At 47.2% G+C, this 26,382-nt stretch overlaps 1 protein-coding gene across 1 annotated transcript; it reads right to left on the bottom strand.

Annotated features, from left to right (window-relative positions):
* Window positions 1-147: 147 nt before the first annotated feature.
* Window positions 148-24,612, bottom strand: zmiz1a (zinc finger, MIZ-type containing 1a). The gene is made up of 22 exons (XM_068741061.1): window positions 24,544-24,612; window positions 22,156-22,269; window positions 19,503-19,608; window positions 11,632-11,667; window positions 7,229-7,364; window positions 5,426-5,540; window positions 5,112-5,326; window positions 4,821-5,022; window positions 4,421-4,702; window positions 4,024-4,203; window positions 3,812-3,880; window positions 3,563-3,728; window positions 3,327-3,468; window positions 2,757-2,967; window positions 2,537-2,642; window positions 2,257-2,414; window positions 2,091-2,158; window positions 1,944-2,012; window positions 1,556-1,845; window positions 1,238-1,425; window positions 527-784; window positions 148-304 (listed from the first exon to the last, which is right to left on the bottom strand). Exons 1-22 carry the CDS (start codon window positions 24,610-24,612, stop codon window positions 197-199), a joined length of 3,288 nt encoding a protein of 1,095 aa, XP_068597162.1. The 3' UTR covers window positions 148-196.
* Window positions 24,613-26,382: the final 1,770 nt, after the last annotated feature.

The following is a 26,382-nucleotide window of genomic DNA, read 5'->3' as shown; positions in this document are numbered from 1 at the left end:
CGGGGCCGAGCAGCATTCCTGCCTCCCCCCCCCTTGGGAGTCCTCCAACAGGTGCCTCTCCTCAAACGCTCTCCTATGTGTGCGTGCATGAGCAGAGGAAACTGCTTGAAGTGTCGCTAGAAATTCGGTGAGGTGACTGTGGACGGACGATCGAGCACATCAGGTCTCCTTTGGACGAAGGAGGCGTTTGTGAGGGCTAGTTGTTCTCAAAGAGGGAGAGAAGGTCGTCGTTGCTGTTGGCGGGAAGGTCGGGAGGATCAAGGTATGACAGTAACTCGTCTGGGTTGGCCAACTCTGGAAGTAGCTGTGGATGAAAGGCAGGAAGAGGAAGAGGATGGGGATGAGCGGTGAGGCTAAATAACACAGAAGAATATTTTTCTGATGGTGGACAACTAAATACTGCCCGAGAGTCGGCCCCCCACACAGGATGCAGGTGCTGCTCGAAAGCAAACACAGCAAAGAGCTGGAGCAGCTGCAGCAGAGAATGTTAGCCGGTAACAGGTCGCCCAAAAGCTGGCGCACTTACATCAAGGGAGGGTTCAGGCATATCCGGGGCTCCCTGACCCATCGGACCGTCTGAGGAGGGGTTAAAGGTCAGATCGCTGTGGGGGTGACTGTTCTGCGCGGGCTGCTGAAGCTGCGGCGGCGGCGGTGGCTGTGACTGGCGAGGCGGCTGCGATGATTGGCCGCTGTGGTGCAAGGGCGGCCCTGTTTGGCTGCCGGGGTGGGGAGACGCATGCAAGATCTGCTGCATGGAGTTATGGGACTGATCGGGATAAGAAATCTGCAGATGCCAGAGAAAGACAGAAACCCAGAAAAGGAGGAAGATGACAAAGAGGGAGAGCGATGGAGGGAGATTGTTGAGGAAAGGTGCGTGGGGAAAAACAGAGACGGAAAGCGGAATGAGTTCCAGCATGAATCGTATGGAACAGGCCTTCTAAATGGAAGCTGTGATCAGCAGACACGTACAGCTGCAACATGCTAGCTAGCACACATGCTAGCTAGAGGCAAAGGCTGCAGCCTGCTCGGATAGCAAGTGTCTGATTTCAGCCGGGCACTGTCTGGGGGGTTTCCTTTTAAAACTACAAACTAATCCTACGGGACAAAAAAATAAGTAAGCATCAGCGAATAAGAGATATAACTAAATATAAAGTTGAACTACTTTCTGTTCCCTATTTACTGTTATTTATTGGTATGGAAATCAAGTGGCTCCAGAAGTTGACCCTGCTGTACTTACTGCATCATTCATGCCATGGTTAAGAGGCTTGTCCTGGGGAAGGAGACCACCAGGTCCATCTGGAGGGTGTGAGAGCTGGGGAGCGTGGATGAATTCATTCATAGGGGGACCCCCGCCTCCCCCCACTCCACCGCCGGATGGGTTCCCGTGGGGGAAGTCAAAGTTCCCGTGGCTGTGGTAACTGTTGCCTTGAGGAGAAAGAGCACACGTTTTGTTAAGCGGTCGCCTGCAGTTCGGTCTCACTCACTCGTTTAACAAACACCTACTTCTTCAAAATGGAGACACAATAGAGGATATGACTATCCTATTATTTATTACCTAGAGCCGGGTAATCGCCCCCGTTGCCACTCGCATGTTGAGCAGGGTGTGGCCGATATGGGCCGGGTCCTGGTGCGTGGCCGTGGCCAGGCCCGAGTCCAGGTCCGGCTCCAGGCCCTAGTTGGGCGATCATCTCCATCACATTGGGCATGGTCATTTGACTGGGGCTCATGGTCTTAAATCTCTTGGCAAGGGGTCCGTCAGGGTCCTCTTTAATATGTAGCTCAGACTTAATGGGGACAGGTCTCCAGCCGCACGTCGGGTCTATAGTGACCTCCTCAAAATCAGAACTGTTTACGGAGAGAACAGAACGCGTGTCATTACATTTCTTTAAATTAACTGAAGGTTAAGTGTCAAATTATCATATATATATATATATAAAACTTACTTTTGGATGGCATTAAGGATTCCCCACATGTACTGATCCACCTCCAGACCTTCTAATAAAGCTGTTTTACTGAAAAGAGAAAGGAACATTACTATATAATGTAACACATTAGAGGTATTCCTTTAAAAAGAAAACCCTCTCACTTACTTGCACACTGGACACCTCCATGTCCCCCTCTCGCAGTTTAGCTGCAAGTAGGACTCCAGATCAAAACACTGTGGACATCAACACCCCGGTTAGAATAATCTCCTCCCACTAGACGCAATCTTTCATCAGCATTCCGGATTAACCAACACGTCATGTCCAAACAAACCTGGACGTGCTTGCAGTCGTGCCCCCGCGCAGGTAGCTGGATGCGCCGGAAGGTAATGGGACATTTCAGAGACACTTTAATGGCCGTCTGCTCCACGCCGTCCTCGCCGTTAATGGTGTTGCCTGCAGAGGCGGCCACGCTGCTGAAGTTCCTCTTGACTGAAATAAAGGGAAGGATTTACTCATGAACTCTTGCGGTGGCCCGAGGAGAAACAGGTGTAGGCTTGTGTAATTATGCACTTGTGCATATTAGCGTCACGGCTACACAAAATGAGGCCTACTCTTGGTGATGCAGTGTTCTGCAGGAAGGAGTCTTTTCTTCAGGAGCCCCTGGAGGACAGATCGCACAGACGGCCTGTGGACCAGCTGCAGCACAAACAGGTGGGACTGCAGGACAAATGCAAAGACATCAAATTAACAGAAGCTCAAAACAGAAAGTCCAACAAACACACGTACGTGCACGGAACAAATCAGCCAAGCGTCTCTTTCTCCTCTACTCACACAGCAGCAGGCGGTGACTGTGATCTGGATGGTGTTTCTTCCAGGCTGGCATACATGCTTCAGGTGCAGGGGCTTGTGGGACGTTTTGTTGTCCCCTCTTTCGATGGTGAGGGGGGTGGCATTGACGCTGACCTGGACGGAGGCGGGCCAGTTGGTGTTCATCTGCCTGTCTTCATGGTGGTAGCACTTAAACTGCAGCTCAAGGTCTGACCTGATCCAGGAAGAGGACGAAGGAGAGCGTCTGCGTATCATGTTACATTCCTCCAACACAATGTCAAGTGAGAGCCAACAACTTTAAAAGCAACACTCGGAAACTTTAACCGCCCCGTCAGAACAATGCATGTCCATAGGATCACAGGAACATGAAAAAAAAGTGTATAAAATTAAAAGAATGATAATTACTGCTGCATCTCGACAAAGCAGCCTTAGAAAAAATACTTAAATCACTTACAGAAAGCTCGCCATAGCAGGGAAAAACACATTGTGACTGCAAAGCAGCCTGCGCAATAATGGGAACAATGTGCACGTATATAAATACAATTAAAACAGATTCGTCTGGAGCGGTCCTACCTCCACATGAGGGTCTGGTGGACGGAGGGTCGTAAGTGGAAGACGTGGTTACTGACGGCCAGGTTGTGCTCCAGGCGGAACGGCTCCAGCACCACTCCATCCCTGACTGGGAATGTGAGCCGCAGCTCCTCACTGGAGTTAGCTGGAAGGGAATGAATGTCCAACACTGAATGTCCCGCGGTGAGTCAGGTGAACGCCAAGCTTCACATGGAGCACTTTGTTTCTGGGATACTCACAAGGAGGTGCTGGCAGCGCTGTCATATTTGGTTTCATGTCAGATGGAAATGGGGGCTTCCCATCCTGGCTTGGCGACAGGTAGGGAGGAATGCCACTTCCCGGGGTCATAGGAGGCGTGGGGTTTCCAGGCACGGGGGAGTGGGGGTAGTTGCCTGGTCTCGGGGGCTTTAAAAGGAAGGAAAGAACAACGATGAATACACCTGGAGGACACAGGTCACATCGTGACGAAGGTCTCGCTGAGAGCGTACCCCGTTGCCTTGGCCGTAAGCGTAGCCACCTCCAGAGAAGTTGGTGCTCTGACCGTTAAAGGGCTCTTGCTGTAAGACAAATAAAGAGGAACTATAGCGTGAAGTGGTTCCTGATAGCAACAGGCACATCTCCATGACGACTGCTCCCAAATGTGTTTGTGATTATTACTGCTCGTCTGTCTCCGTTGCATTGCGATAAAGTAGCAGCAGACCTTGTAGTATTGGCTCATGGGCATGCCGTGTGGGTACGGCCCTTGGCCCTGCTGTGCCGGCATCCTCTGGCCGGGGTAGTTAGGAGACGGCAGCGGTCTTGGGGTGTTTGAAGCAGAGTACTGGCCATGCTGCGGTGGGAATTGACTGTTCGGCCCAAACTGCTGACCCGCATAACTCGCCTGGGAGAAAAACATTTTGACAAAAGACAGTGAGCTGTGTGTCCTGCACAGGGACTGGATGCTATAAACAATGGGAAAGAACGAGCTCCTCTCATCCCAAACGAACGCAGCATCAGAATCGCAGCTCTTTGGTTTCTCTTTGCTGTGGTGCTGATTTAAACATGCAGGAAGACGGAACCCGTGTCCGTTTACCTCGTTTCATCACCTTTCCTCTCACCTCTCCTGGATATGGCCTCTTCATGCCTTGAATGGGCATGCCTTGTCGAGGTCCTCCAGGATACCCTTGCTGGGGCATCCGTTGGCCGTGCGCTCCGAAAGGCCCCATTCCAGGGTTTCGAGCCGGGTTCATGCCCAGAGGAGGACCACTTATATTCGGGCTGTTCATGGCTGATCCCATGTTGGCTGGATTCATGCTTCCAGGCGGGCCTCGGGGGCCTGGCTGGTTCATGAACTGACTGTTGTATGCCTGAGCGGCGCCCATTTGGAATGATGAACACATCTGGAGGCAAACATGGAACCATTTGCTTTTTATGATGGTAGTTTTGGATCTCCAGTGGTTGGATAAAAAGGTCTTAGTGGATATTTGTGATTTGCACCACTGCAGGTGGGCACTTTACCTGCCCATATTGGTTCATATCTTTATTCTGGGTTTCCTGCAGCGCCGCCACCGTGGCCGTCGCCGTGGCCGTGGCCGTCGCAGCTGCTGCAGCAACAGCTGCTGCTGCCGCGGCGGCGGCTGGCTGAGTGAAGTCCCCGGGAGGACGTGTGTGGGAATTCATTCCCATGCCACCTGGAGGAGCATTTGGGCCTCCAGAATAGCTGTCCGAACACAAAGTACGTGTTTCAATTATTATGGTAATTATTAATAGCTTATTTTCAGAAAAAGCGAGTCGGTCATGTCCTCCTACCTCCCGCTGTATCCCCCCGGACCTCCAGGGTAACCAGGCCTGCCGTACATGCCCTGCTGTATGTACTGTTGGTTGGAGCCTCCTTTGCTCGGAAACTGCTGCTGCTGAGCGTTGAACTGGGGCGAGTTGATCCCCGCCTGGCTGGCAGACATACCCGATCCCATCGGGTTACCTCCAGGATTCATATTGCTGTTTGCCATTGGGTTTCCTAGCACCTGGATTCACCGCAATGAAAATAAAATCATTGTACGTCCGAGCACTGACGATGTGTCAGAACTTGTATAGTGACAGGCACTGATCATGCACTGACATACCTGACTCTGTGATGTGTTGGTTACGCCCCACACCGTTGTAACCACAGACAATGACCCAGGGGGCTGGTTGGTGTTTTGTTGCCAGGGGACAGAGTCATATGGAAAGGATCCATCACTGGAAAGGAGATCAAAACAAAAACACGGGCCTAATGTCAGTGGAAGTTTCAAGTGGCCAAGAAAAGAGCCAAAGGAACGCAAACAGGGTTGCAAAATCTGTCCAAACGCATGAATAATCAGGGGATTCTTCTCGCCAGAATGTGAGTCAATCTGAAACTTGGCGTCCAATTTCAAAACACATTTTCAGCCAGGATAAGGACTGATGGCTCCACAGCAAGACGAGCAAAACAGCTCCGAACGAGCCGATACGCTGCGCAGACACACGGCACCACAGACGAGACCCGAGCCAACCACGACTGGAGTTTGTTGGAAAGCCGGGATCAGTAGAGAGCAGCTGGAATGTTAAGTATTCAGAGGTAAAATAAATATCAGCTATAAAATACGAGTGGGTTACACAAATGAAACACGCTGACTTATGGGGAGAGGCAACGGGCCAGCGGAGTGGGAAGGCACTGCTGCTTTTGGAGCGCAGACTGCTTTCACTCAGAGGTTAGCACTTGGAATGGACGGCGTCTTGAATATTTCCTCATAAAGGCACAGCATTATCCCCAAGATCCTCCGCAGAGGACGAAGAAAACTACAGGCTTTCTTAGAGAGAGAGAGAGAAGCATGAGAACACAGCGTTCTCCAAAGGCCGTACCTTCCCTGTGGCATCGCCTCAGCTCCACTCCAGATTGTGTTGGCATGCGTGTCATAACCGCTAAATTCGGGATAATACCTTAATGAAGATCAGCTCCGATGCTGCACGCAGTTTCTTAGAAATAATCAAGCCATTAAGCATAATTTAGTTTAGCGAGAGTGCAACAATCTGGATCCGATCAAACGAATCGCGATTGGGAAAGTTTTTGTTTTTGAGTTAAGAAGCTGCTTTGTGGTGGTCGAGTTGTCTGGGCTGGTTGAGCGTGCTACCTCTGACACTCACTGAAAACTATTTAGTGACTTTAATCAAATGCAGCGCCATCCTTAGTGGCACTGAAATGCTATGATGACACGCATGAGTCCAGTGACTATATTCTTAATCAGTTCATGGCAGAGTTCAGGCAGAAATTCCCTGATGGACTGAGTTCATGATGATAACAACAGGACGGATGGATAAACAGACAACTTAAATACATTGTGCCTCCGGTCATGGCTCCTGATGCTTTTTTTTTAAATATGTAGCCATTAAAAGATTAACAGTTATGGGCAAAAAATAAATAGATAAAAGAGTTAACTTCCAAAACATCTGTCTATGAAAACTAATGGCATTTGTTATATATCGTTAGTGTGTTAACTCTCACGATAAATCTAGGAAGCGCAATAAGCTCATCTTTACCTGAAGCAAAGGAAGCGGCAAGATTGACACTTTTGTTTTCCTGTAACTCCAGGATTCCAGCCAATGATAGCTAAAAAATACTAGCACGAACAAGACCAAGTCCTTAAAATAAAAGAAAAAACTGCTAAGCTAAAATGTTATAAATATATACATGAAAAAAAGTCAGATCCTATAAGCAATTTGTTAGTAGTTAAACCTAGTATTTGTAATTAACCTGCCATTGTTTTATACCACGCTGTGCCGTTGTTTCATTTTACTGCCAAGTACAAAAACCACACCTGATTGAACATCTACGGTGCATCTCAGATAAGGAGCACATTTCTCCATCCAACAGGAGATGCGTTGCAGACCCCCCCCCCCCCCCCACTGACCTGTGCGTGAGGCCAGGCTTCATGCTGTTCATGCTGGGCTGCATGGGGACTTTCCCCTGTGGTTCGTTCTGCCTGTTCTTCTGGTGACGCAGCAGGAGGAGACGCCCCAGCTCCTCGCACCACGACGACAGTAGGGCTGCAAGGGAAACGCGCGCGCACACACACACACACACACACACACACACATGGATGTTAGTTAGGCCTCAACAAGCATGCATAAGTTTGCCTGCATGAACACTCATGTTTATTTTTTTGTGCGTTATACACAATTGGAACTTGTTTTCAACTTTACTATTTTATTTCATCCTCAAATGACTATGATTATTCCTGGATGATCTGTCATTGATCTTAATGCATTTTCCATATAGCATGAGGCTATTCTTAGAGCCTGCAGGGGGCAGCATAAGTCAGTAACGCACATTGATTATTTTTATAACCACCATCTCTACTTACAGAGTAAAATATCACCTAACAATTGTTGTACAGCACACTGGCAGAGATGGAGGGGCTGAAATGGAGCGTGAGGCAGACAGAGACAGAGTGAGCGAGATTACGTGTGTGATCTATGTGGGAAGCAGGAAGCTGCTTCATCTCCATTCCTTCAGCCATCACTACCACTTAATTCTTCCACATCTTCTCAAATATCTAAGGACTAATCACAACACACAGACACCCTTTCGCCTTCAGGAAGACAAGAGGTTTTGTTTTGCTTTGTTTTCGGTGAATTGATTTTATTTTTACTTCTCCCATTGTCAATCAAATCAGACTTTCTTGACTCAACCGGTGCCGTGTGGTACAATTTGACACACTGGCTCTCGATTGTGAAAAGTTGTCTTGACGAACAAACAAAAGACAGACGGCTGTGTCGGGCACCAACTTAAAAAGTTGAACGTGTTATTTTTAGCTTTCGTCGACCTAGATACACCGGCTTTCAGGCTTGGGATTTTTGAATACGCTGCCCTGAGGTTTACGCAGTCTTGCGACGTGACGAGATCCAAAAGGCCAACACAAAAACATGAAAACAATAACAGAAAAGTGAAGACATTTGTGCGATTTTGAAACTGAAATCTTGTTCAATTGCAATCTACGATGCCCGAGCCTTTAAGATGTTCATTAAGACAGCAAACTTAAATGACTCGAGCTAATAGCGGCGTTGCCGTGTCTGATCTGACAAAAGACTATTCATGAAGACAAGCAGATAAAGGATAGGAGAGCGAGAGAGAGAGAGAGAAGAAAGTAATGAAGACAAAGCAGAGGAGTGGTAACAATTTCTTCTGGAGGGTGGAGAAAGCCAAGCCTCCTAGTTAAAGAGGAATTATTCCACCCTGCCATTAGAGAGAGTTTACCCCCCCCCCCCCCCCCCACTAAATCACCACCTCCGCACTGAGCGACCGTCTCTTCAACTGGAAACCCACCATTTAGGCCTTAAGCTCAGCTTCAAAGACAACAGGAGGAGTGAAAGAGAGAGTGAGAGGAAGAAACAGGGAAGCGGTGGCTCATCATATCAGTATTAGCTACGACAGCGAGCACATCTCGCACACGGCCAAGGCCAGGGGCCCTTCATACCGGAGAGAGGGGCCAACATGCCTATTTTAGGGAGCGCCGTGTCGTGTACATGACCTTGTTTTCACCTCACGGCCTTTAAGGCGCCTGCCAAACGCAGCACAGACCCACAACTACCCTAGTCCCAGTTCACGCTCTCGCAAACGTGCACACTTTTCCTCCCAGTCGGCTCTTTAACATCTTTCTCGAGATAACTTTAAGTTCTAATGAGATCAATGGATTTGCGCTACTTTGTTAATTTCTCTAATGGCGAACGAGATCAGAGTCAACAAGCAGCGTGAAAACGGAAAGGCAAAGTCTCCTTTCATCTCTCCCTCTATGCACATTTCATTCAAACTGAAGCCGTGTAATTAAATCACACCCTTTCTACAAAGGCCTCTAACATCTGCCTGGTGGCGACGCACCAAGGCCGCTGATTTAAAAAGAGCTTTTCGTTCGGATCTCATTCGCTAAACACGAGCTCCACATCAATAGCTTCCACCGTCGTGGAGAATGACCCGAGTGGTTATTAAAGGTACGCAGGTAACATAGAATCAGCTGATACAGACAGGCGGTTAAGTTGAATCAGCGGGAACAAAAACTCTTCTTCTCCAGCATCGTGAAATAATGAATCACGATGAGCAGATACAGAAACAGCTTAGATCAAAAGGATTGCTCAGTTTAGGGGCGGGGCATGCGGATCGTTCTGTCCTCGCACAGATGGGAGTTAAATGAGGGATGTTTTTTTTAATGCCTCTGCATGCAGTTTGAATGTTAAACGGTGAGCTCAGCCAAGCTTTCCCTGAACACTGATGCATAGCGGATCAAGTGGCAGCTTTGCAGCGCGTCAGTGCCATTTGATAACGTGTTGACATGACAGTTTACGGTTGGTTCGGGAAGCAGAAAGCTTGTAGCCACAGCACGCAGCATTGGTTTAGCGCTCGAATGCACCTTCCTCATGCACTGAGGGCTTGAATTCATTGTTGGTCTAATATTAACCATGTTTTCAAACGGTGTAAAAAAAAAACAAAAAAAAAGCCTGCTTGTTGGTGCAGGCAGGGAGGAGTTGGTTGGTTACATGTAATAAATATAATTACAGCAATTGTGTCTACATCTGTTTAAATATTGAATGGTTTACTTAGGTAACCCCTTCAGCCGCTGTATATCCTGGTAATTGAGTTTATCCAGGCTAATCTCAAAATCCATGCTTTAAAACTGTATGCAGACGTGTCAAAATTAATTCCAGACGGCTTAAGAATGCCTTCAGAAGACAAACACCCGTTTAAAAAACGGCACAGTCGTCCTTAGCGACTGACGTGTCTGACGCGGAGCCCCGTGTTGTGTTCAGGCCTTCCTCTCTGAGCATGTAGGGAATGCTGGATGTGTGAAAGACAGCAGAAGCCTAGCTCATTCTACCCTTACCCCCAGCCCCGCTGGCTGCCCAGGCCCATTAACTAATGACAGCGTGTGTGTAAGAGTCCTATTCTATTAGGAAACCTCAATGTTAATTACTATAAACTCTTAATTGTGTGTCTGTGCGACTGTGTAGTAAAAGCCTGTCAGCATATCATGCCGACATTGAAATGGCAACTAATTTCTAACTATCAGAATCTTGGATACTTATTCACGGACGCCGGAATAATTAAGTCTACTGCATGATGGCGACGTCACATTGTTGAACGCCCGAAGCCTCGGATCTGACAGATGCACGCAGCCGGCGCATCGCCGGGTAGGTGGCTGAGACTCGCCTCTCTATTAGCTGCTGCTCTTTGCAGTTAATCCTCAATGGGGATGCTGGAGCCAGCAGCAGGGGAGTGCCAGTGTGCTTGACAGTTACCAGGTGTGAATCACAGAACAAAATGGGTTTTCATTTTGCATGTAGAGTAGAGAAGATAGGACGGGAATGGAGAGCATTGCGCCAGCTGTGCAAGGCTTATTCAGCCTACTGTATATACTGCAAGTCCCCGCTAAGACTGCACATCTTTACCTCTGGTCCCGACACGACCAAAGCTCTGATCAACAACACAGGTCAGAACAGGCTCTGATAAGAGACATACAACGTGCATGCAGCCCTGCTGTGGTTTTGATAACAACACAGACAAAGGAGGAATTACTGCATGGAAAATGACACTTTCTGAGCATGAACACTGCAGCACGAGACATAGAAGCCTTCTGAGACGATGTGTGGGATGGCAAAAACAAAAAACAAGAAAAAGGAGCAATTTACAATAGATATCTGTAAAACACTGGGGAGTAGGCCTATGCTGTGTGGTAACAAGTATTGTGTGCAAAAGACACTTATGGAGAGGTAATGTAATCCTGCCAAATAAAACAAAGGAAAAAAAGAGTCATGCTTCTTGCAAAAACGTGTAATGAAAGCCATTTAAGCAGTCGATGATGCCCCCCCCCTCCCGTCCTGCTCCCTGTCTGTTCAGCCAACTTCTTCAGAGAGAAACGTCTCAGCCGTTTAGAGGCAGAAGGACTCAAACCTGCCCGGCAGAGACAGCTCTGTGTCACAAACACCACCCGAAGCAGGCCTTCAGGGTAACTCTTCACACGTATTACAATATTACAATTCGGAAACAGCCTCTAACTTAAAAGGTGTGATTGTTTATCACGTTCTATTGAGTTTCCATTAACTGTTGCTTGGTTGTCTTATCTGGCTGGTTTGAAACAATTTCATCCGCGACCTCTGGCAGTAAACCAGGCATGAGGACGGAGGGGAAGGGGGGGATGGATGGAAGGATGCTAGACAGAGGACAGGTGGAGATGGAGGGAGTGGGCGGATCCCCATCTCCCCGGGATGTGTGTGGGTCACAAGCCAAAGAGATGCTGCAGCCCAGAAGGGAGGGTAGGTCTACCTGAGTCACTCTGACATCTCCTGCAGGTGTTGGTTTCTGTGGGGTTCAAATTACACATTTTTAAACGGGGCAGAGTTATAAGAATCAGCAAGAATACCAAACATAATGCAGTATAAGACGGAGAGATCTGACTGAGGCACAAAATATCAGCCCACGGGTGATGCAGACGTAGAGCTCACATTTGACTAAATGTTTATAGAGAAAGGAGCACTCTATTCCGAAGCATGCCTAAAATAATCCCTCTGTTGCATAAGCAATAAAAAAATAACCCTCGCTTTGGGGTAACCTTTCTAAAATTGTAAGTGAATCTGTGAAATATTAATACTGATCAATAACAAGCAGTGTCAATAAAATGACTTAAAGTTCTCCTCTATACGTTTATATATACAGTACAAAACCGGTCTAATGTGCATCATGACAAACTGAAACAAATTGAAAACCCTTAAAATGGGACCTGCTTATTCATTAAGTATTCAAGAATCTATCAATACGCAAATATTTACTGCTGAACACAAGTTGTCACTTTCTTAAGGGGTTACGACGCCGACCTCCGGGTTCGACCCACATCCTCACTGGGTTCATAACATCGGGTGGCTGGTGCATCTGCTTGGGCCAGCTCGCCCTGCTTTAAAGACTAAGTCTGGAGGTCACGACCTTTGTGTGAGAACACTGTCACGACACTCCCAACGATCCTACAAATGCGCGCTTCTAAGTCACAACGACACGCACGGTTGCATGTAAACAGGAGAGTGCAGACCGGTACACAGGTACGTTGGGCACATATAAAACAGGAAGCTTAAAGGTAAACAAGGAAGCCGTGTGCTGGGGCGTAAACAAACACGCCGTCTGGGCTTTGAGAACACGGCTCACGCGGATAGCAGGGAAAGCCAGCGGACAGCGAGAAGTCAACGAACGGCTGTTATCGGCGCGCCGCAACGACGCTGGAGGAGATCTGGCAAGTGTCACACACCGAATTACAAACACACACTTCCACCACGCGTCTTTCATCGCACGCTGTTGCCCCTCCAATGAAATCATTAGAAAGAAAAACTCAATCAGGAGTTCTGAGGGTTCCTGTGACGACTGTTTCACAACACAGTGATTAAAAGGAGAAGCGGTTCCAGCTGTGGCGCCTGCACAGGTAAATCGGCGCAGGTAGCTAGAAGAAGAGCGCTGCTGGACGGATGAACGCATGATTGACCCGATCTATTTGACTGAGAAGAAGACAATTCTAACGCTATGCATTCCCTCATTCAGCGGGAAGCGGAGGGACTGTTCAGCAATGATTCACAGGAAAAGGAAAAACAGGCTGCAGGGAAACCAAACAGAGGCTGCGCCAGCTCAAAGTCAAATGTCAGGAATGAGTCACTAAACAGCCCGATGGGAAGTCCTGAAGTTGCTGCGAGGAGTAAGCGATACTAGCAAAGGTTCAAAGCCAGAGAGAAGGAAGGTGGGGGGCAATGAGGGGTGGGTGGTCTCCATGTGTCTGCGAGGATGCAGACAGCAGCAATGTGCTAAAGCTAACAGGAAGTGCTGCAGCTCCGCAGCATCTCAGGAAGTTGTCTTGTGATTTTTCTCTCCAGAGTTCAGGGGAGGGTCGCCTGTTAGAGTAAATGCATGTGAAGCAACGCTGCGGTGGAGGCTTGTGAAATATATTGTCCTCCCCCTCCTCCTCCTCTTCCTCCTCCTCCCTATTGAGAGGACGGGCAGACAGGCTCTGGCTCCCAGCACAGGTTAAAAACTAAAATAAAAAAAATCCATAGTGGAAAAGTGGGTCATCTTCCGACACTGACACACACACACTCCTCACAGCAGCATGAGTATGTCTTACAGCCACTACTGCGAGTCCTTTAAATCCTGTCCCGGGGGGGCCCAGAAGACCAATAAATGCAAGTTTGTGCTCGGCGAACACACACCCAGAGTAACCCCATGTCAGCTGATTGGTGCTGATCCCGTCTGGCGTGAGCAGCCAGCGCTTCAGATGAGAGAGAAGCCCCGATCACTCCTGGCCGAAACATTCCAAACCAGCAGGCCCGACCGACTGAGGCGGATCTGAGAAGAGCAAGTCTGCATTTAGGCTGTCCACCGGCGAGTGCTTGGAAGAAAAAGCAAACTAATTCTGCTTTAATTTACCGGTATGCAAATTAATTGTTAATCAATGAACAGCATGATTTTTAAGATTGAAATCAGCTGCTCATTGCGCCTCATGAATGCACACGCTCCTAAATAATAGAGACGTTTTATGCCAAGATGCACACGTGGATGGCAGATATCACACACACACACACACACACACACACACTTACCCAAAACCAAGCAAAGTCCCTCCACATCTCATTTCATTCCCCTCATAATGCAGAGAAAAGACTCAAGTGCCACAAATGTTCCTTTTCCTGCAGAGGCCAGCGGCAACTCTCAAAGCTCGTGCTTCGTTCCAGCCTCCTGCCTGTGTCTTACTCGGCTCAATCGTTCTTTCCTGCTTCCTCTCCCCTCTCCTGTCGTTCTCTTTTTTTCTTTTGCCCACACTCCTTTTTCCTCTCTTGCTCTCTGATCTGTCTTTTTTCCGCTGTCCAGCATCTGCACAATGCACATCAATTATTCAAAGGCAGTCTCCCGGCTTCTCTTCTTATCCAATCAGAGCGAGGCCTTGCACTAATGGGCTCCTGCTGTACCTGCTACCGGCTCCAACGCAGTCTCGAGATGGGGGGGGGGGCATGGGAGACAGCTGAGGAGGAGGGAGGATGTATGGAAGAGATAAAGACAGCCAGATCCGATGCAGACAAACAGGAGCAGAGACAGAGGGGACAAGATATTCTCGTGTTTCTCACCTCTGTCATGAGGAGCTCTTACTGGATGTGCTCAGCCCACTCTGCCTTGCATGCCATTACCCTGTTTCTCTCAGCTGCTCACACACTCGGAAAGTGAGCGAAACACACATGCACAAATTCATACTCTGGTACTGCAACTGGTGTTTGTCAGGGAGAGGGGTACTAAAGAGAAAAAAAAAGAAAGTCCCCGAAAGCTCAGACTGAGAATCTCCATAGATGTGACAAGCTTGATACACTTTCCAGCCTGGATGAAAGCCAAGGCATGACAGAGGAAGTAAGGGAGGACGAAAGAAAGAACGAGATGTGATCAAGCTATTGAAAACGCAGACAAAGCCGTACGTTGCCTTAGCGGAGAGGGGAGAAGCTCTGGACATCCTGCCTGTGGTTCTCAGTCTGGCTGCAAATCCAACAGACAAGAAACAGAGAATAAAGTGCTGCTGAACTGAGCAGCAGGTTGAGGATGAATCTGAGTTCACCTTCTCGTAGCTGGCCTGGTCAGTAAGCGCACAAAAAGAATCAACTGGACTTGCTTCTAGTGTGAACACTAGTGTTACGTTTAGTTGAAGACGTTTCACGTCTCATCCAAGAAGCTTCTTCAGTTCTAAATGACTGGTAGAGCGTCCAGAAACTTCTACTCCTGTCGGAGGAGAAAACAAAGAAAGGACCGAAACCACCAGGGCAATAAGACTCCTCAGGAGTCGTTAACATCCATAAAGTGAAGGCTTCGGTCTCAGGGTGTCGCCAGGTTCGAAGTTTACGAGAATCTTGTGATAATTGAAAATTGAAAGGGATGCCGACGGGTTTGCGTCTGTCTGGCAGCGGATGTCCGTTCGTCTTCCCTCTCCAAAAAATAAAAAAAAGCAATGCGGAGGAAAGACTCAATCTGTGATTTCTCTCTCTCTCCTTATCAAAATGTCGAGACGTGCGGAGTCGTCGAACAAGCGGGACAGCCCACTGGCCTCCTGATGGGTTGTCTTTCCTGCGGCTTTTGGGCAGCGTTCACACTCGACCATCAACACTTTCACAAATATCACAGGCCGAATTCAAACGCAAACAATGAAGCCATTGTTGGAGAATAACATGACTTAAAAAGGGTGTGTCAACAGCCCTTGAAGGATGATGGGGGGGGGGGGGGGATGAGTCCTGAGGTGTGGGTGACAATCAGTCAGCTCTGAACAATGGGAGGATTTAAATAATTTGCTCAACACTGCACTGACAGCTCAGTTGGGACATTACCAGAATGAATTTATTCACCACTGTGTAAACCAAAGCAATTAAGTGCAAGACGATCCAATGCGCCAGAGGCAGCACATGTCGCTACTCTCATAAATAGTTCCTGATCAAACCTAATGGTGACGTATAGAAGGTAGTTTGGGCTTGCAAAGGTGTTTCATCATCTCAGGCAAACCACAGGAGCGTGCCAGAGAAGGCCTGCCTGCTAAAAATAAACTCCGTTTCCTGTTAATAATTCAGCGCTCTGCTTTTACTCAGCGGTAATTAAACGTAAAAGTTTGTAAGGTTGATTGGGTCAGTAACAACGGATGCCCGTACCTCCATCTAGTCCGGCTCCCAGCTGAAAGATTGAAAGAAGAGGGTGAGAAAAATCGATCAAGTGACAGCAAACAGGAAGACGTGTCGGGCTGTGCGTGCACGTCAGGGTATCTGTGCATGCTTTTAGGGCCCATGTTGACTTTCAAAATCTCTTAAATACCTCGAAAGGGAAAAATGAAGGGAAAAATTATTGATAAAACTGTTTTTTAAATTTTTCAAGAGCTATATGGTGTTAGAATAATGGAAAAATAATGTCTCCTGCATTAATCATGTGTTTGCTGTTTTCAACACTCACAGTTCTTCTGCTTTCAGCGTCACACTGGAAGTAAAACTGCTCAATTATGTGAAAGCTCTGCTTTATGTGCGAACCAAAACCAAATTTCCAAGTTTTAATATTTAAAATGTGTGTGTGTGTGTTTCACAGGGCACGGAGTGAGATGCAGCCACACCCTGGAACCTTTGTGTCACTGTTGACACAGCAGTGCATCTGTTTTCCAACAGTTCTCCAGCTCTGATGGAACTGTTTGCACTTTTAATGCCAGATGTGAGCGGACGGAGGGGAAATGGCCAAGCCTCCAGAAGAACGAGAAGTTCTCCTCGTCGTTTTTCAAGCATTCATTCAGCAGGGAAAGGAAGGGAAGAGAATTTTGCACACTTCCACTAAAGACAATCACCTGACACAGTCGTATCCATCCTCTACCGCCACCGTCGGAATTCTGCTGACATCTGATACATCAGAGATTATTGAATCGCTTTTTTTTTTTTTGTTAGACGGAGGTAAAACAAGCAACAACCTGCATCTGACTTATACATTTCAAGATTTTCTTTTTTTTTTTTTCCTCCAAAGAACATAGCGATCATTCCAAGAATTACCTTTAAACCACTGCATGTCAAGTCACGCTGAGAACACAACGCACACCTCGCGATTCACTCAACACTTAAGAGGAGCGGCATTGTCAAAATGAAGATGCATGAAGGTTGACGTATACATGGGATAAACCATCATCGTGATTATTTTTCTGTGATTATTATAGATCTTACACTCCATAAAGTCAGAGAATAAACCGATTCACTGAGGAGAGAAGTGACACAATCCTTCATAGATTATGTGGTTAATCTGATTTGATGTTTGACGTCCCAGAGTATATTGAGGTTGTGTGTTTCAGGCAGCAGCAAGCCTATTATGTAAATGCGATGAACCTCCGATTTGGACATCTGCATGCAGCAGAGGAAAATATCAAAAAAATACAACTGTAAGAAGATTGAAAATTGGACTACAGCTGTTAAAGGATTTTAAAAAAAGCAGCAGGGTCCATCGGAGACAAAAAAAAAAAGTCTAAACCTGAAAATTGCTTCTCTATAAACCAGATGCAGCAAATAATAGCTGTGAAAGTCGTACAGTAATTAGGTCAAATGAGCATATCTGTTCTGGCTCTGTGCTCATGTTAGCCCACCAAACAGCAGCAGTAAATCTCTTCAATGGCTCATTCCAGATTATGGCAGCACACTAATCCACATTGCACTGTCAAAACGTCCGGACAGCTCTTAAGCAGCAGCCGACTGCTGCTGGAAATCCCTCTGCTTCACCCGACAGGCGTCACAGCCCAGCCATTTGTATTATTTATTTTTTTTAAATCAAGAAGGGTCCAAATGTGGGTATTTTTGGAAAATCACTCCCAACAGTAATGCCTGGAAGGTAATGCTCAACTGCAACTCAGTAAAGTGTCTTCCTGATCTTCCACGTCGGCTATCTTTTAATTCCACAAACGTACAACCTCTGCATGAACAATAAATGCCTTTTAAGAGATAATGCTTCATCCAACGACTCAAGTTATAAAAGCGCTGAAAAAGCAAGGAGTAATAATTGCTTTATCAATGTCCTTTTTAAGTGAAGCTCTGAAAGACGGCATCAAAGTGATCGCAGACTCCTTAGCCCTCAGTATAGGCTCTCAGGTGTCAGATCTGTGGCCCTCTGTCGCCATGCAGGCTGTCTGAGATTGTGCTGGGCCTGCACAATTAAACAGAAACTCATATGCATGCACAGACACACACGCGCCCACACACACACAAACAAGACCATATAGATGATGACATGGCTGCAAAAGCATCTTTGTTTATGCATTTTCATCAGATCTCCTTTGCTTCTCTCCCGCCTGCTTCCTCACAGATATCCTTGCGAGGGAAGTGAGACGGACGCTCCGTAAGTAAAGTCTGCCATGAGCCACGTCTTCCTTCCACTCCGACAGCCTGCCTCCCTGCTCACATCATATCTCCCGACTTTGCCACAATTACATCTACACTTCCCATTTGTCCGCTAAGCATAAACAGATCTTACTGAAAACCAGTGCCGTCTTCTATTAGATCCCAGAACCATCAGCAAGCCTGAGGAAGATTCTGACTGTCAGTCGGGCCCCTGACAGCCAGTCAGTCCGAGCCATGCCTGGACAACAACCCTATTACCCCAGCACAGGAACACAGTGAGAGGAAACACAGCGATCAATATTGTACACGGACGTCTGCCTGGCCACTTAGACTCCACCTCACAAAACCACAACTGAAAGAGGACACTGAGCTGCAGGAAATGTACGCACTATTGGATCATGCAGTTAGAAACTATTCCTGACCGTATAATCGAGCACAAGGAATTCTTTGGATATGATTTCTGAATCTTGTCAATAGTTTCAGTGTTATTGAAAAAATTGTGACACTATTTAACTCCCCCCAAGGAAAATCAATCAACTCCAAATAGAGTATAACATTCTCACTACTCCCACTCGTTTAACTGCAGAACAATGTTTTCTGACAAACTGGACTAATCCATACATCTCTGCACATTCCACTTTAAAAAATATAATGCAATAAAAGGTCATTCCTATTGACCTGCGGGGGGCTGGGAGGGCAGGTATGGATCCGCGGCATTAAATGCCTGATAGCATTAGCACTAGCTCTCGTTTTGCATGTAACATGCTGCGTGCAGGCAGAGAGACTAATGAGTCGGCCGTAGATTACACCCGATCTCGATAACGCATTAATGTTTGATGCGGTTTGAAAATATCTGACATTAAAATGCCTTTGTTTTGAGCCAGGCCTGTGATTGATGTCGATCTGTAGGAATCAAATATTTCCTAATTTGGGTCCGGTGTCACTTTTAACAACCGCAGGAAGTAAGGCCTGCTAGCATGATTTGCGAGATTGTCTGTGTCCTCCCAACAAGGATGCTTTATAGGTAGATCTCTCGGTGCTTAGAACACAATAATTCAACACAATTTAAGACTTTGTGGGTCTAAAATTGTGGCCATAAAAGCAAGAAGAAAAGAAAAAAGAAACAATACAAAACCTATAAATATAGACACATTTAGTTCATATATAACGCACATACAATATAAAGAAATCACACCACAAGCAATCAACAAGTTGAATAACTGTACGTCAGCAGCAGTAAGTTCGATGCATGCGTGCAGCACATGCAGGGTTTTTTTTTTTAGGTCTTACCTGCAGATTTGGGAGTGAATTTGTCTCTGTTGGCAGCACACACAGCAAGCAACCTGTAGCCCAGGTCCAAGTCAAACCCCTGCTGGGCTGCGACACGGCTCACCACCTGGAGGAGGAGCAACAGAGCGGGACTGAAGCTGCTGTCCTTCGGCCTGCCTGAGTTTTATTATTACTACAGTTGCACTACTTCATCAATGACACACAAACTGGGTGAATTTCTGTTCTTGTGAGATATCGTGAGATACTGAGCGAAGGCATTTAACCCCTTTATTCTTTATGTCATCTTCTGAGCCTCTGTTATAATCACCCTCATCCGTTTTTGGATCGATAAACATGCAATTTTCTTCGACACGATTCCAGTGCAGTGCAACTTTTTTGTGCTCCAGCTCAGCTCTTGCTGTAACCTTTGACAATACTTCATAACATTCAGGCTGGCGGTTCTTCTGCAATCCGTCAGACATATTTGAACTAAACATGTAAACAGCCCCGTGGAGAAAAATAATTGGAAATCCTCTCTTCTCCCACCGGCATTCAAATAATCCTTTACGTGAACGGCTTCAAAAGAGGCAGAACATTTATGGGACACGAAGCAGGAGCCTCTTGGACTCTAACATCCTTTTAAAGAGGGAAGCTGGGTGATGTTAAACAGGACTGAGATCATTATGAGAGGGGGGGGGGCTCTTTGCTTTTATCTGCTAACAGATGACTATCCATCTGCTACCTCTGACCTTAAACACACATCACTGTTAACAAGGGCAGCTCAGGTCAGCTCTTAGAGGAGCAACATGAAAGCATAAAGTGCTGTAGTCACTGGAAAATAGTTGCTGGAGCGCCAAATATAATAAAAAAAAACGACAGGAATCAGGTCGATAAATAAGGTCTGTTGGATTGTTTCGAATAAGGGATGTGATATACACACACAGAGTTCCACTAAACCGTGTTTTGTTTTTTTGGAACATGGATACGCCTTTCCAGAGTTAAACACGGCATAATCTATTCCAGACTAGATCCATCATTATTCCCAGAGAAATTAAAGGCAATGTTGTACAAATCTTCCACGACTCATCCTCCCTCCAGGTTTCATGGAAACCTGTTCAAAGTTTTTGTGACAAACCAACAGACAGCAAGCAGATGAGAGGGAAATCATAACCTGCTTGAGTTGACAGAGGTGAGTAACTTTATCTGAGAACGCTTGCTTCATACAGTCTGAACATGGTCAGTAGGAACCAGTTCGAGAAGTCCAATTCCATCCAAATGATTCTCGTGTTCAGTTTGAGTTTCTGTTTCCGTTGTGGAAATCAGCGTCTGCAGTTTCTGCTCAACAGGTCGGATGGATTCTTTGAACGAGACACCGCCACTCAGAAGGATGCATAGCATAGCATTCACATACAACATTCTTTCACATACAACATTTTTAATGTTGTATGTGAAAGAATGTTCCTGGTAATCCAACATGTCAAACAAACAAACAAAAAACAACCTGTGGAACTAGATCGACTACAAGGGTCTAGAGATGCACCGAAGATGCAGTTTAAACCAAGTAAGAAGAAAACATGCAGATAACGTCAGCGCTCATAGATCACATCAGTTAGTTTTTTTGTTTTGTTGGCTCTGGAGAGAAAATTTCACCACAGATCTGAGGATGACTTCGATATGTATAAGAGGCTGTTCGACGCTCAAGGATAACATTCCGTTTCACTCATCAATGTCAAACATCAGCGGATATGAACAGAAATGATCAATAGCTATATTTAAAGTTCAATTAATCACTCAAAACGTGGAAAATAAAACGGTAACGCCATGAAGGAAAACCCCCTGACAGAATGCTCCGACTTGTTGCATGCTATAATTCCCCAGATAAGAAGACGTTTCTTTCTTTTTTTAGCCTGATGAAACAATTTAGCTGATGGAACCCCCCCCCCCCCCGCCCCGCTGAGAGGGATCCCACTGGTGGGCTCCATTGTGTGGCTCTTTATCAGCTTGTAAGAGGCTTTATTGTGATTTACACATTAATGAGCATTTATCTGTTTGCTCACGCAATCGTCGTTCCAGCTGGGAACACTGCTCCTTCAGTGTTTCAGAAACTGATCTGAGCAATAAAGGATTTCAAGTGTCTGCACATGCGGCGATCTCTTTCACACACATACACACACACACACACACACCTGGGGCCCTGTGACCAGATCAAGGAAGGGGAGCTGGTGAAGTTAAACCAGAGGTGAGGGGTTTCCTGCAGTTCTCCTCAAGGTTTGTTTTTTGTTGAGTTGGGAGAGAAGTGTGTGATGAGGATTTGAACCTCTGCTAGAGAAGCTGCTCTGTGTAAATGCAAGCTACAAACCTGATGCCGTCCACATGGCGATCTGGGTCATCAAAAGGTTCTAAATTGTTCTTGGCATCTTTATACAACCATGAAAAGTAAAAGTTAATCAGACTTGATGTGTATTTTTAACTGATGTTTGAATCCGTAAATGGGAGGTTTCAATGTTAAAATGTACTGACTCCATTCTGGATCCGATCCAGATATAATTCGGTGGTTAAGATTAGAGAATATGTTTGCAAATAAAAAATAGAAACTCATCTAAAAATGAATTCTCGTGTTTGCTATAAAGTGCCAGAACACCCAGACGACAAACCATAATTAAGTGTGGCGTACCGTCAGACATCCCATCAGGCTTTGCTCGAAAGGTCGCTGGAAGGCTCGGGGATCCCCGCACCAGTCCAGCAGCTCCGTGGCCGCCGAGTGGAAGTTGGCCGGGTTTTGTAAGTGCTGTGCAAACACGGAGGAAGAAGATGGCCGTTAGTAACGATGGGAATTAATGAGCGTTTGTATTTTTTCAGATGCAGTTTAGCAGCCTTCCGCTCTCCCCCCATTCCGCCCTTGAACGAGTGTCTCGTGTTGCAGCAGAACCCGGTGAGGACCTTGCCTCCTTCCAATATTCACCCACTCAAGGCTCCGCCGCTTTGTGGGGAGATCACACCCATAGCAGCAATGATGCCAGCGTTTCCAGTTAATCTCTCTTGACAACGCCCGGCCCCTCGTCCCTGTGACCCACACAGCAACCAAATCTGTCTCTGCAATCCTCCTCCGCTCTCTGTTTTCCCTCTTTCACCGCCGGGTTTCGAATCGTAGCGGAGCCTCTGCACCAGAAGCAACTTTGCTCCTGGCAGCCGTGTGTGCAGATTCAACATGCGCCATTGGTGCGTTGTCTAATCTCTCTCCGTCTCTTGTCTGTCTCTCCCGCGTGTCCACTGAGGCCTGAAACAATCGGCTCTTTTCTTCCCAGTGTCTGAAGGCTACTCGGGCTGGCGGGACACAATGAGCGGTTTTAAAATTGGGCTCCTTTTCTTCATGGCTCAGGAGGTTAATGGCTCTGAAATGGCACCGAGCTGCAGCTCGTTCGGTCGGTGCGATTGAGCCCCCCCTTGAGAGTGTTTCTCATTCTCATCTGGAGCTGAAGGCTTTGTTTTGTGTGCTCTAGAACTATTGTCTTTAGGGGCCAGTGGAGGTGAGCATTTTTGAAAGGGCAGCTTTTTGCCATTGAGCAAACGAAGGGGGCTCTTCGGTAGGAGCGAGGTCTATGTCAAGCCTGGTAACCCGCCTGCAGAGAAAATCTCCGGGAGCATCCAATGATATCATGAGCTGGAAGAGGGGGCCGTTGAGTGACTCGTCTTTTTTGATGTAGAGATTATAGACCTGGTTGTGGAGTCTCACGGGGGGGTTGATTGATAATATAAAGAAAGCAAGGCGAGAGAGAGAAAGTGAGAGATACTCTTGTTGAGTGAGAAGGGGGGAGAGGAGCCTGCTCTAGATGAGTGATATAATCTGGCATTATTGCTGCTTGATGGGAGGCATATCAGCCTCCAGCATGAGAGGAATCAGAGCTAACCCAGCAGGGGCTGTCTGCCCAAATCTGAACTCACAGCTTTTTTTTTTTTTTTTGATTCAGCCCTTGCTGCCAATTTCTGCCTGACAACCCTGACTCTGGCGTGTGAAGGGGGGGGGGGCAGCCGAGAGGAGTTGCTCTGCTGAGTTTTGGGAGGAGGAGCCGGTTCGTCTGACAGACGGACCCGATTTTTTGGGTCAGTCGAGGATCGGGCTGTTCAGCGCCTACCTGGCTGCATGAAAAACTGCAGCTCGGCTGGCTTCCTGCCAGCGGAGCCTCAAACCCAAACAACACCGTGCCGCCATGAGCCGGGAGCCTGTGGCCTAACTCCCTGCCTTTGAAGTGTGGCGTAATGTGTCTTCTATTACAGCCGAGGAGTACACAAACCCAGCAACAATAAGTGGATTTGTTAAATTTGGATTTTTAAATCAGGCAATATAAGGGCTTATCGGTGACGCCTGACCACGTCATTGAGGAGGTTATGCGAGCGCCAATTGTGCCGTATTTTGCTACCGGTAATTCAAATTCCACAAACTGACAGTAAGGAGTAGGAAAAAAAAAATCTCGATGTTTCTGACAGGCGCATCACGGCGTGCAAAAAGAGCCGTTTCTCAGGGGTCCAGAGAGCTGTGGTATTGCATCGTATGCAGATTCACTGCAACGCACGGTCGGATGGATGTCGGGTGCTACAAAGGATCACACCCACATGGCACAAACAAATAAGCGCACAGCCTGCCAGCCAGCCAGCCAGCCAGCCAGCCAGCCAGTTCCTTCTTGCAGACTATTAATCACAGCAGAGGCGGTCGCCCTGGGTTATGCCTGTCTCCGTCTTTCCATCTGCATCAGTCTCCTGAAAGCCGAACGCAGTCGAGGAAGCATTTCAGCAAAGCCGCAACAAGCGTGCGTCGCTAGCCTCTTTGAAGTCCCTTCTCGTATTCGCTGGCAGACGTGCCTCCCTCTCACTCTCAGTGCAGCACTAACCCAGTGTGACTCGAGCTAATGGCCACAACAACTGACGCCCATATAAGGAGGAGAATGGAGATAGGGCACTGAAGGAAGGTGTGTTGGCTCCATCCGTGCTCCGTGTTGGAGACGGATAGAGATGTGTTCCTGACACAGAAGGAGCATAAATGGCCGCTTGGGTTCTTTCTACGTACCTGTTTGATGCACAGCAGCCTGTCATTGGTCTGCTGGATGTGCCGGTCCATCGATGGTAACGTGTTCATCTTGATGCCTCTAACGGAGCGCCATTAAGAGTTCTTTACACTGTGAAAGAGGAGAGGGCACATCCATTTAGAATCGGTTTGGCTTGTTCGCCCATGTAAAGTTTGTCAGGAGCGCCACGTTCTCTCAGAGAGAGACGAGTTTGTTGACCGCCGAGGGGCTCCATCTGCCTCTTTTGTCAAATCAATGAGACTGAAGTGTTCAATGGAAGCACGGATATAAACAAAAGAAAACTGAAAGAGAAATTGATTGATATATTAGCTCCTCCCAAATGCTGCCTCGTGGTAGTGCGGTTAGCAGGAGCTAAGCATTGGCAGTTTCTCCCTTGTGCCAGTCTCAAGCCCGGATAAATGCTGAGGGCTGCGTCAGGAATGGCATCGGGCGTTGGCCAAATCTTGCCGCTGGAAATTGGATTAATGTGGGTCGAAGACAGAGATGAAGAACAGGAGGAAGTCGGGTACATCCATCAGCGAGAGAAGAAGGAATGGAAGAGTTTAGGACTGAGAGTAGGGACTTTGAATGTTGGGACGATGACTGGAAAAGCTAGAGCTGGTGGACATGATGAGGAGGAGAAAGGTGGACATGTGTCCAGGAGACCAGGAGCAAGGCTGGAAGCTTAGGAGCAGGATTCAAGTTGTTTTATAGTGGAGGCGATGGAACCCAGTGCATGTTGGGTTTCTCTCTCTCCCTGTCTGTGGATATCTCCCACAGTGAGCGGCAACATTGTATTGTAATTTATGTAATTTATTGTCATTTTGCATCGGTGGTGTAAAATCATTTTATTTTTCTCATGTTACTTTGCATCAATTGAGTAACTGAATATTGGTTTTATTTTTATTTGTATTGTGAAATGTCGATGATTTATGTACCAAGGACTTTCAACGGAAACAAGACCACAAGGGCTTTTTTGAAATGCTCCTCTTAGACAGGATGTTTGACTGTACTTGTACTGTAATACATGCTACTGTTTGACTGTACTTGCACTCTAACATTCTATCTAATAAATATATTCATCATCATCATCAACAAGCAGAACAAGTTCGGTCCCACGCTCGCAACTCTCGGCCCTCTTGGAGCAATGGCCTGCGGCTGGATTAGAGGCATCGTGCTGGTTTACCAGCGAGGCCTCCGTCGCCTGCCATCCCCTCTGTGTTTATCTCCATCGGCGTTGGTCCGCCTCACATTCCTCCGGACAAAAGGCAAACTGAGGAACCACAGGTGGGAGTGGGTGTTGAGGGTGGGGGTAGGGTTCTAGAAAGCTGCTCAGCGCTGATAAAGGGTACCCCGAGACCCCCCCCCCCACCCCCGCTATGACAAGCAGAGCGAGAGGACGAATGCGATGGAAGCAATCGCGTTCACTCGGGGACTTTATGCTCGTTCTGCCGGGCTTATCTTGGAAAGAGCATTGCGAGTATGCTTGCTCATTTTCTGTCCCTCTTCCAGGCGTAAGATCGTGTAAACACAAAGGCTTGAATTCTGCACTTCAAACGAACGGCTTGAGTAACAGAGCGTATTACTAATCCTCTGAGCTTAAAGCGCCACCAGGATAACATTACCTGCAGTGAACTTGGGCAACGTTGAGAACAGAAAAACTGAAAACGAGTCAGAGGGGCTTCAAGGACAAATGTGGTCAAAGGCGAAGGACGGTCACGCGTTTCTTTTTGGGTCTTTTCAGTGTGATGCTGTTGAGGCTGCTCGATGTGTTTTAACGGATTGTAAGAGCAGCTCTGCACATCGGATCGCCCATTCAACGACCAGAACATTGGGTGTTG

Source organism: Brachionichthys hirsutus, chromosome 7 (assembly GCF_040956055.1).
Source record: "Brachionichthys hirsutus isolate HB-005 chromosome 7, CSIRO-AGI_Bhir_v1, whole genome shotgun sequence".
In the NCBI taxonomy this organism is placed as follows: domain Eukaryota; kingdom Metazoa; phylum Chordata; class Actinopteri; order Lophiiformes; family Brachionichthyidae; genus Brachionichthys; species Brachionichthys hirsutus.
This window is presented reverse-complemented; position numbering and strand designations above follow the sequence as displayed.

What these genes read in the sequence shown, in the direction of transcription:
- zmiz1a (XM_068741061.1), bottom strand. Translation starts at nt 24,612, where the DNA reads ATGAACACGTTACCATCGATGGACCGGCACATCCAGCAGACCAATGAC. An exon ending in GGCTGCTGTGCATCAAACAG is followed by an intron (nt 22,270 to 24,543) that starts GTACGTAGAAAG and finishes GTGTTTGCACAG; the next exon opens with CACTTACAAAACCCGGCCAA. An exon ending in AGAGGCCATATCCAGGAGAG is followed by an intron (nt 4,204 to 4,420) that starts GTGAGAGGAAAG and finishes TTTTTCTCCCAG; the next exon opens with GCGAGTTATGCGGGTCAGCA.